At 42.2% G+C, this 12,029-nt stretch overlaps 1 protein-coding gene across 1 annotated transcript; it reads left to right on the top strand.

Annotated features, from left to right (window-relative positions):
* Nucleotides 1-3,623: 3,623 nt before the first annotated feature.
* LOC117559785 (olfactory receptor 6N2-like) lies at nt 3,624-4,730 on the top strand. Its single transcript, XM_034236448.1, has one exon. It carries the CDS (start codon nt 3,624-3,626, stop codon nt 4,536-4,538), a length of 915 nt encoding a protein of 304 aa, XP_034092339.1. The 3' UTR covers nt 4,539-4,730.
* The last annotated feature ends 7,299 nt before the right edge of the window (nt 4,731-12,029 follow it).

Genomic DNA, 12,029 nt, shown 5'->3' with positions numbered 1-12,029 from the left:
GGCCTAAATTGCATAAGCTACAGTATTGCAACTAAGCAGACAGTGCTGCTTCTCTCTCTATCTCTCTCTCCACTTTCAAAATCTATTTAAAACTCATAACAAACAAACAAAATGTCCAAAGTTGTCCTGAAATTAACTTATTAAATAAACAAAACGAAAAATATAGCCATACTTATACAAACAATATTGAATCTGGACTTGACATTATTCTGATTAGGCCTAGCCTACATTGCAAATAAGCAGACAGCGCTGTTTTTCACACACACACACACACACACACACACACACACACACACACACACACACACACACACACACACACACACACACACACACACACACACACACACACACACACACACACACACACACACACACACACACACACACACACACACACACACACACACACACACACCTTGGGTTTTGAAGACTTTCCCAGCTTTGCAGTCTATCCACGGGTATTCCTCTTGTTTCCTCCACCACATCTCCTCCGTCCATACCTCTGGGAAAGGTGAGCTTGAGCTAGCCAGTGGAACGTTGCTAGCGCAGCTAACGTGCACGTTAGCTAGCATTATCCACGTCTTTAGGCGGCTCTTCTGATGATGTATTACTAGCAGCTTCACTTGTAGCTTCGGTGCTGCTAGCCTCTTTCTTCTTGTGAATTATATTCTTTTTAGAAAATAAGTCAAGTAACACATGTTGGCCTGCCATTATAGAGCTTTTTCGTTAGTGTTCTTGAGGGAAAGAGCTGCCGCAAAATCGACGGGCGCGGCGAGCTGGCTCGTCGTGGGTGTGTCAGTGACCGCGGGGTCACGAGCGTGATGATGAATCATACTTTTTTAAGGAAATCGTTTTTATTTTTTATTATAATTACTGTGAAATGTATTATGTTTTCGTCATTATTACAACAAATACACACTTGCAACTGATAACACTGGCAATGATTTTATATTTATTAGACTTAAAAAAAAGATCATGCTCCAAATAAGTGGGGGTACGGCGTACCCCCGCGTCCAACGCCCACTACACCACTGTTTTTTTATGAATCGCAAACATTGTGTATAAACTGGCGTACGCAATCTTTTGAGCGTACGCACCGTTTATAAATGAGGCGCCAGGACACAAAGTAACTTTGAAGTAAAGTTCCTTTACTTTAGTTTAACCAGGAATGAATAAACAGGGCAAGGCAAAAACTAATGAAACAGAACTCTCCCATGAACAATATACAACACCAACAGAAAACCAGAACTAAAATACATGCAGAACTAATAAAAAGGACACACGCAGCTGGGCAGTGCAGGAAAAACACAAGGACAACAGGTGAACAGAATCAGGTAATCAGACAGGCAGAGGAGGGATTTCGGCAGGAGATCTGGGGCAAAGACCAGGGGAAAGGGCAGGTGGGCAAAGTCAATGTACAGTAAGGCCAGGACGACGAAAAACAATGGAGGACCCCTCTGGAAGAAGGGCAGGAGGACGACGAAGGCCAACTGACAAGGGGCTTTTTGTGGACCCCCACGGCACTTGTTTTTGGGGCGGGGTCTCTACCGTTACCCTTCCTTATTCGTCATGTGAATGTCAACATCAGATACATATTTCCCTTTTCAACTATCAACTAAGGCCACTGTATCTTTTCTCAAGAGATTGTTGTTCAAAAATCCCATCAGGCAACCTCTGGGACCTCACTGATGTCCATATGAGGCAATGCAGCAAAATCCACATCATTTTAAACCATTTTTTGCTGAAATGTGATTCTGTGCATTTCAAATACTTTACAGTTGCCATGGCTTCCAAGAAGTGGACATGGCGGGGCTTCATTCCCTTACCCCTCCCCTTTGACCTGAGAAAAGGTCAGAGGATCTCCAGATTCAAGTGGTTTATTTGTAGACATGTACATTCTGAGACCACGGGGTTCCCTGCTTTGATTTGACTTGTTTTTCTATGTCTTTCGGGCAAAACTCGTATCCTTACGGCAGAGTTCCTGGAGCACGTTGAGACCCGAAACCAGCGTTGGATCCCTTGTCTTTGAGTGCCAACAAACATATTTAAACGTCAGACCCGCAGGCCCTCCAGAAAATCTGGCGTGCTCCATCTCTCGCTGCAGTGATTTTCATGCCAGGCAACAATTAAACATTTATTTGAAAGAACATTTTCTTAAAAAGGGCGGGTAAAATTAGACATTCTACACTTCAAATACATTACTGCAGGATCTGGGGTATTTGAAATTGACACGGCCATATCTCCACAATGCATCGACAGACACAGGAAGCTGATACTTGAACATGTTGGTCCCTGGAACACCAGAAATGTGCCATATCAGTTTCAGACACCTGTGATGAAGCACCAAGGAGAAATCACCCTGTATATTGCAAATACCCGAGTTCCTGCAGTTATGTATTTGACGTGTACTGTACCCTTAAAATACTTTACAGCACGACCTCTGGGATGCAAAGTGGACATGTAGGCGAAAAAGGCTTTTTTGAGTCTCAGAGACCAAGTTCCTGTACAAGTCACATACTTGACTGCGTGACCTCAGGTATGCGATGTGGACAGTACCTCAACCACTCCCATTGCTCCCCGGGCGCTGTGCCATAGTGCAATAACTGCATGTGTGACCATTAAAGAGGGTTTCATCCCTCCGATAAAAAACAAACATCACTACACGACCTGTGGTATTTGAAACATACAAGGTCATATTTCAAAGATGCCACAGGCTACATGCACGTGACTTTGAATTAGTCATCTCTGAGGCCACTTTTCTCAGTACACCAACTATCATGCAAATCAGAGCAACTTTATTTTCCACCTGATTTTCAGGAAAAGTCAAGTCTTCAGAGATGAGTTTGAAAAGGCCAAAAAAATCAAAGGTTCTCCAATTATCTCCAAAATGGACACACTCAATCCCTGGGCTGGAGGGATGACACAGTTCAAGTATCAGCTTCCTGGATTGGACGTCCACTTCAAATATGGTTCTGCACAAAATGAGGTCCATGAAGTGGATAAGTCATACCCGGCATCAGCTTCATTGTGGGGGTTTGACTTTCGAATAAAATCAGGTTTTTATTAAAAGTAGTCACCTCCTTCCAGTGTCCTTCTAACTCCTATTTCCATCCCTGCACGTCAGTCAAAGGCTTTGGGGGAAAGGAACCAACAGGAACCTACTCTTTGTATGTCTGAGGATAAATTAAGTATTATATTATTCTAATGAAATTGTAAAGTGTAACCCGAAGAAAAACTTGACAGTGTGTTATTTAGTAAGTGCACATGAGGTCAATGATTAGGGCCTCGCACCAACCCTGCAATAGTTCTCAATGCAAATAAGTGAAGTGAACTCCCATGTAAACAAAGTTTGGCACCTTTGGGTTCAGGCCTCCAGAGTTTGATGCGCTTTGAAGAGTTAATGAGATCCATGGAGGGTGAGGAAATGTGATAAAATACTTAGTCTGAGGGAAACAGTTCTGATCTCTGCATGAACACACATGAGGTGCAGTTTAAGGTCTGGTATCTGCTAATGAATCAAACAAGATGTTGTGCAATGTAAATGCAATGTGCATGGTAAGAGTTTTTTTCTTAGTTTACTAATTTGTTATAAAACCTGCCTGTTTAAATTGGTGTTCTTCATGGATGATGATTTAAATGTAACATCCATTGCTCTTAGTGGGTATGTTGTAATGGGCAAATTCAGGTATTTGTATTTTTTCATTATGTTTACTGTATATATTCTAACAATCTGCTTGAATTTTACTATTATGTGCCTTATATGGAAGCATAAGAACCTCCATGAGCCTATGTACTTTTTTATCGCAGCGCTGCTGCTGAACTCCATTGTTTACAACACTGCTATGTACCCAAAGTTGTTAGGTAACTTTGTGTCTGAGAAACCGATCATATCATATTCAGCCTGTCTCCTTCAATTCTTCATATATTACACGTTAAGTGCTTCAGATTTCTTGCTGTTGTCAGCCATGGCCTATGACAGATATGTGTCTATATGTAAGCCTCTGCAATATCATACTATAATGAGAACAACTACAGTGAGTGTTATTCTCAGCTTGGCTTGGCTTGTGCCTGCGTGTCAGGTTGCAGTCTCAGTCATTCTGGTTATTAATACAAAATTCTGTCATTTTACTTTAAAATCTATTTTTTGTAACAATTCAATTTACAATCTATTTTGCATTAGATCAAAAGCACTAGCCTTATATGATGTGTATGCTCTGTTCAGCATGGCCCTTTTACCTTTGTTCTTCATACTTTTCACATACACCAGAATACTGGTCATCTCCTATCGGAGCGGGAGAAATGTCCGGAGAAAAGCTGCACAGACCTGTTTACCCCACCTCGTAGTTTTATTCTGCTTCTCCTGTTTGTGTGCATATGATGTTATAATAATTCAACTTGGATCTGATTTACATTCCATAATGACTTTACAGGCATTCTTGTATTACCCCCTCTTTAATCCAGTTATATATGGACTGAAAGTGAAAGAAATCTTTAAGCACCTGAAGAAGTTGTTCTGTAGAGCAAAGTTGAACTGACGTATTAACAGGGATGTTGCCGTAATTGTGATGTAAGTGATGCTCATGTGCAGTCATTCCTTCTGTAATAATATGCACATATGTGATGTTCTGATCTGTGGAAGGTATTTCATGTAAAGATGTGTTAACCCTGTAAAAACCTCTTTACTATATATCATGTACACTTTATCTTCACTTGGAACAATGTTATGACCAGGGGTGCACATAACTTTTTTGCCCTGGTTCTCAAAGGAGCACCTGGAGATGTTGCTTGGTGCTCATCCTTAAAATGAAATAAACCGTAACTTTTGAGGGGTCTTGACTTTATTTGCCAGACACTAGGCACAGAACACACGTGCAGAGGTGAACACAGAACACACATGCAGAAGTGAACACAAGACAACATTAGCACGACCAGTAATCCTACAAGCTGTCATCACTGTTCTCCTGACTGTTCTCCTCACTGTCTTCCTCTCTGTCAGACATGGTAGCTGATGATGTAGGCCTACTACTTTCTCTCTGGTTGAGTCTGCGATTAGCTGCTGGTTTTGGGTCGAAAGTCTGTTGTCATCTTAGAAAAGTGGATGTAATCAAATAAGTATGTGAACATAACCAATAACCTACCATAGCCAATAACACATTAATGTAACTTATTTTATGTGTGTTGTTCATTCATATCTTATTTTACCTTAACATTTATTTATTTATGCATTTTTTTTTATCTCTCCAGTTTTAAAGGATATTTTTGGTTACTGTCCTATAGTATACATTGGAATGATTTCAAACTTGTTTATCCCAATAATTACAAAGGAGTGCCTTGGAAATATGTGTTTACATAAATTGTGACCAAACCGTTTGAATTTAGACTAAGAGTCCTTTACCTCACTGAGCTGTAGTTAACTTATCAGCCTCTCAGTCTGACTGGAGAGGACTCTCCCTCCACATTATTGTAGAAACATCTTCTTCTTATCTCCGTTAGAGCAGCTAGCACGGCACCAGATTATAATAACAACAGCGCTGGTACCACCCTCGCTCTCTCCCTCGCTCACTCGCATTTTGTCTGTGAGCTGCGGGCGCCAGATAAGCCAACACCCCCCATTTTCATCACTTACAGCGCCCATCGTACAGGGCAAATGAAAGGTGGAACCGGGGTGAAAAGGGTGTTACATTTACTTAATTGTGAATATTGTTACATCAAGGCCGAAAATTAGGATGAGCCCCAACGGTCAAAATGTTTTTTTCCCTCCCAGAGCTGCCAGCGCAGCACCTCCCCAGATCTGGCGCCCTAGGCGAACATCTAGCCAGCGCTACGGGCCGGCCCTGAGTTCATATCATGGTTCATATGCAACTCGCAAATATCTTTCTCTCTCTCTCTCTCTCTCTCTCTTCTCTCTCTCTCATCTCTCCTCTCTCCTCTATTTTCTCTTTTCTCTTCTCTCTCTCCCTCTCAATGTTGGTACGCAAATGCGCTTTGTTTCAAATGACCCGGTGCTCTTTTTTTGGCGGAGATGCGCATGCGCACCTGCGCACCAGTTATGTGCAGCCCTGGTTATGACTACTTAATATTAGGGCCGGGACTCGATTAAAAAAATTAATCTAATTAATTAGAGGCTTTGTAATTAATTAATCGAAATTAATCGCATTTTTAATCGCATATACATATTTGACCTGAGAACAGTGAGAAGCAATTTTTTTTCACATGGATTTTAGTATACCATTAGGCGCATTCACACCGCAGTACTTTTCCCACAAAGGTTCATGAGAATTTAGTTCATGAGAACTCTTTGAACCTGGGGGTGGATTAGGCAAATGAAGCCGCTGACGTCACTTCTTCTTCTTCTGCTTTGGGTTTACTGGCAGGCCGCAAACCACTTCACGGCGTATACTGCCACCCAAAGTCCCCGGCCGGAAGTCCCCGGAGTTGGGGACTGGCTTCAGTAGAAGCTGCTGGGACTCCCAGCAGCTTCTACTGAAGCCTTCTGAGTAAATCGCCAGAACGCCGACACCTCCTCATCTCCACCGCTCCCATGTTTTATTTTGTGTTGCCATAAGTTAGTCTCTCTGCATTTCTGCGCTGGGCTAATGCTAATAATGCTAATGCGAGGATAATAAAATGGCGGCTTCACAACATTTTTTGGGAGTTTTACGGGGCGTGGTTTCCGCCCAGCCAATCAGAAATATAGCTCTTTTCTCACAAGAGAGCCGCACGAAAGTCCCTGCTCTCTAGCAGTGACTTTCGTGGGGGTAAAAAGGTTCTCATGAACTAATTTTAGTACCGGCTCTTTTTGGTGTGAACGCGATAAAAGAGGCTAACGTCCACGCTTCCACGCTAGCTGCTATATGTTTTGCATTGAGGTGATACTTGAGGCTTGATGTGTTGCGGTGATATGCGAATTCCTTTTTGCATAATTTGCACACAACCGTGCTCTTATCGACGCTTCCATCCGTCCGTTTTTTAAAACAACATTTCCCACTGTTGTTCACTGTGGTTTGTTGTTGTCTGAAGTCATGAACGTTAGTTGGTGCTCCAGTATAATCGGTACGTCTGAAACTCATCCAGTGAGAAACGTTCCGCGGTGCAAAAATAAGTGCGATTAAAATGCGTTAATTTTTTTAACGCGTTAATTTTTGTGTAATTAATTCATCTTAATTAACGCGTTAAAGTCCCGGCCCTACTTAATATGCTTCACTTATTAAAAAATATGTTTTTTTAATCATGTGATCGTAAGTTTTCTTTGGTGAGTTTATTATAACTGATAGGGATAAACACCATTTACTACAGAGGCCAATTTGGGAAATCGGCTCTACAAGCAAAAATAAAAAACAACAAATGAATTACAATAAGACCATTCCAGTTTAGGCCCAGGACAAAAAGCGCAATGACATAATAGACAGGGGTGCACATAACTTTTTTGCCCTGGTTCTCAAAGGAGCACCTGGAGATGTTGCTTGGTGCTCATCCTTAAAATGAAATAAACAGTAACTTTTGAGGGGTCTTGACTTTATTTGCCAGACACACGGCACTGAACACACATGCAGAGGTGAACACAGAACACACATGCAGAAGTGAACACAAGACAACATTAGCACGACCAGTAATCCTACAAGCTGTCATCACTACCCTCCTGACTGTTCTCCTCACTGTCTTCCTCTCTGTCAGACATGGTAGCTGATGATGTAGGCCTACTACTTTCTCTCTGGTTGAGTCTGCGATTAGCTGCTGGTTTTGGGTCGAAAGTCTGTTGTCATCTTAGAAAAGTGGATGTAATCAAATAAGTATGTGAACATAACCAATAACCTACCATAGCCAATAACACATTAATGTAACTTATTTTATTTGTGTTGTTCATTCATATCTTATTTTACCTTAACATTTATTTATTTATGCATTTTTTTTTATCTCTCCAGTTTTAAAGGATATTTTTGGTTACTGTCCTATAGTATACATTGGAATGATTGAAACCTGTTTATCCCAATAATTACAAAGGAGTGCTTTGGAAATATGTGTTTACATAAATTGTGACCAAACCGTTTGAATTTAGACTAAGAGTCCTTTACCTCACTGAGCTGTAGTTAACTTATCAGCCTCTCAGTCTGACTGGAGAGGACTCTCCCTCCACATTATTGTAGAAACATCTTCTTCTTATCTCCGTTAGAGCAGCTAGCACGGCACCAGATTATAATAACAACAGCGCTGGTACCACCCTCGCTCTCTCCCTCGCTCACTCGCATTTTGTCTGTGAGCTGCGGGCGCCAGATAAGCCAACACCCCCCATTTTCATCACTTACAGCGCCCATCGTACAGGGCAAATGAAAGGTGGAACCGGGGTGAAAAGGGTGTTACATTTACTTAATTGTGAATATTGTTACATCAAGGCCGAAAATTAGGATGAGCCCCAACGGTCAAAATGTTTTTTTCCCTGCCAGAACTGCCAGCGCAGCACCTCCCCAGATCTGGCGCCCTAGGCGAACATCTAGCCAGCGCTACGGGCCGGCCCTGAGTTCATATCATGGTTCATATGCAACTCGCAAATATCTTTCTCTCTCTCTCTCTCTCTCTCTCTCTTCTCTCTCTCTCATCTCTCCTCTCTCCTCTATTTTCTCTTTTCTCTTCTCTCTCTCCCTCTCAATGTTGGTACGCAAATGCGCTTTGTTTCAAATGACCCGGTGCTCTTTTTTTGGCGGAGATGCGCATGCGCACCTGCGCACCAGTTATGTGCAGCCCTGGTTATGACTACTTAATATTAGGGCCGGGACTCGATTAAGAAAAGTAATCTAATTAATTAGAGGCTTTGTAATTAATTAATCGAAATTAATCGCATTTTTAATCGCATATACATATTTGACCTAAGAACAGTGAGAAGCAATTTTATTTCACATGGATTTTAGTATACCATTAGGCGCATTCACACCGCAGTACTTTTCCCACAAAGGTTCATGAGAATTTAGTTCATGAGAACTCTTTGAACCTGGGGGTGGATTAGGCAAATGAAGCCGCTGACGTCACTTCTTCTTCTTCTGCTTTGGGTTTACTGGCAGGCCGCAAACCACTTCACGGCGTATACTGCCACCCAAAGTCCCCGGCCGGAAGTCCCCGGAGTTGGGGACTGGCTTCAGTAGAAGCTGCTGGGAGTCCCAGCAGCTTCTACTGAAGCCTTCTGAGTAAATCGCCAGAACGCCGACACCTCCTCATCTCCACCGCTCCCATGTTTTATTTTGTGTTGCCATAAGTTAGTCTCTCTGCGTTTCTGCGCTGGGCTAATGCTAATAATGCTAATGCGAGGATAATAAAATGGCGGCTTCACAAAACTTTTTGGGAGTTTTACGGGGCGTGGTTTCCGCCCAGCCAATCAGAAATATAGCTCTTTTCTCACAAGAGAGCCGCACGAAAGTCCCTGCTCTCTAGCAGTGACTTTCGTGGGGGTAAAAAGGTTCTCATGAACTAATTTTAGTACCGGCTCTTTTTGGTGTGAACGCGATAAAAGAGGCTAACGTCCACGCTTCCACGCTAGCTGCTATATGTTTTGCATTGAGGTGATACTTGAGGCTTGATGTGTTGCGGTGATATGCGAATTCCTTTTTGCATAATTTGCACACAACCGTGCTCTTATCGACGCTTCCATCCGTCCGTTTTTTAAAACAACATTTCCCACTGTTGTTCACTGTGGTTTGTTGTTGTCTGAAGTCATGAACGTTAGTTGGTGCTCCAGTATAATCGGTACGCCTGAAACTCATCCAGTGAGAAACGTTCCGCGGTGCAAAAATAAGTGCGATTAAAATGCGTTAATTTTTTTAACGCGTTAATTTTTGTGTAATTAATTAATCTTAATTAACGCGTTAAAGTCCCGGCCCTACTTAATATGCTTCACTTATTAAAAAATATGTTTTTTTAATCATGTGATCGTAAGTTTTCTTTGGTGAGTTTATTATAACTGATAGGGATAAACACCATTTACTACAGAGGCCAATTTGGGAAATCGGCTCTACAAGCAAAAATAAAAAACAACAAATGAATTACAATAAGACCATTCCAGTTTAGGCCCAGGACAAAAAGCGCAATGACATAATAGACAGGGGTGCACATAACTTTTTTGCCCTGGTTCTCAAAGGAGCACCTGGAGATGTTGCTTGGTGCTCATCCTTAAAATGAAATAAACAGTAACTTTTGAGGGGTCTTGACTTTATTTGCCAGACACATGGCACTGAACACACATGCAGAGGTGAACACAGAACACACATGCAGAAGTGAACACAGAACACACATGCAGAGGTGAACACAAGACAACATTAGCACGACCAGTAATCCTACAAGCTGTCATCACTACCCTCCTGACTGTTCTCCTCACTGTCTTCCTCTCTGTCAGACATGGTAGCTGATGATGTAGGCCTACTACTTTCTCTCTGGTTGAGTCTGCGATTAGCTGCTTGTTTTGGGTTGAAAGTCTGTTGTCATTTTAGAAAAGTGGATGTAATCCAATAAGTATGTGAACATAACCAATAACCTACCATAGCCAATAACACATTAATGTAACTTATTTTATGTGTGTTGTTCATTCATATCTTATTTTACCTTAACATTTATTTATTTATGCTTTTTTTTTTTATCTCTCCAGTTTTAAAGGATATTTATGGTTACTGTCCTATAGTATACATTGGAATGATTTCAAACTTGTTTATCCCAATAATTACAAAGGAGTGCCTTGGAAATATGTGTTTACATAAATTGTGACCAAACCGTTTGAATTTAGACTAAGAGTCCTTTACCTCACTGAGCTGTAGTTAACTTATCAGCCTCTCAGTCTGACTGGAGAGGACTCTCCCTCCACATTATTGTAGAAACATCTTCTTCTTATCTCCGTTAGAGCAGCTAGCACGGCACCAGATTATAATAACAACAGCGCTGGTACCACCCTCGCTCTCTCCCTCGCTCACTCGCATTTTGTCTGTGAGCTGCGGGCGCCAGATAAGCCAACACCCCCCATTTTCATCACTTACAGCGCCCATATTACAGGGCAAATGAAAGGTGGAACCGGGGTGAAAAGGGTGTTACATTTACTTAATTGTGAATATTGTTACATCAAGGCCGAAAATTAGGATGAGCCCCAACGGTCAAAATGTTTTTTTCCCTCCCAGAGCTGCCAGCGCAGCACCTCCCCAGATCTGGCGCCCTAGGCGAACATCTAGCCAGCGCTACGGGCCGGCCCTGAGTTCATATCATGGTTCATATGCAACTCGCAAATATCTTTCTCTCTCTCTCTCTCTCTCTCTCTCTTCTCTCTCTCTCATCTCTCCTCTCTCCTCTATTTTCTCTTTTCTCTTCTCTCTCTCCCTCTCAATGTTGGTACGCAAATGCGCTTTGTTTCAAATGACCCGGTGCTCTTTTTTTGGCGGAGATGCGCATGCGCACCTGCGCACCAGTTATGTGCAGCCCTGGTTATGACTACTTAATTAGGGCCGGGACTCGATTAAAAAAATTAATCTAATTAATTAGAGGCTTTGTAATTAATTAATCGAAATTAATCGCATTTTTAATCGCATATACATATTTGACCTGAGAACAGTGAGAAGCAATTTTTTTTCACATGGATTTTAGTATACCATTAGGCGCATTCACACCGCAGTACTTTTCCCACAAAGGTTCATGAGAATTTAGTTCATGAGAACTCTTTGAACCTGGGGGAGGATTAGGCAAATGAAGCCGCTGACGTCACTTCTTCTTCTTCTGCTTTGGGTTTACTGGCAGGCCGCAAACCACTTCACGGCGTATACTGCCACCCAAAGTCCCCGGCCGGAAGTCCCCGGAGTTAGGGACTGGCTTCAGTAGAAGCTGCTGGGACTCCCAGCAGCTTCTACTGAAGCCTTCTGAGTAAATCGCCAGAACGCCGACACCTCCTCATCTCCACCGCTCCCATGTTTTATTTTGTGTTGCCATAAGTTAGTCTCTCTGCGTTTCTGCGCTGGGCTAATGCTAATAATGCTAATGCGAGGATAATAAAATGGCGGCTTCACAAA

This window comes from Gymnodraco acuticeps, unplaced genomic scaffold, assembly GCF_902827175.1.
Source record: "Gymnodraco acuticeps unplaced genomic scaffold, fGymAcu1.1, whole genome shotgun sequence".
Lineage (NCBI taxonomy): Eukaryota > Metazoa > Chordata > Actinopteri > Perciformes > Bathydraconidae > Gymnodraco > Gymnodraco acuticeps.
The sequence above is the reverse complement of the archived record's forward strand: the minus strand, read 5'-3'. Positions and strand labels throughout refer to the sequence as shown.

Coding starts and splice junctions, on each gene's coding strand:
- LOC117559785 (XM_034236448.1), top strand. CDS start 3,624: ATGGATGATGATTTAAATGTAACATCCATTGCTCTTAGTGGGTATGTT.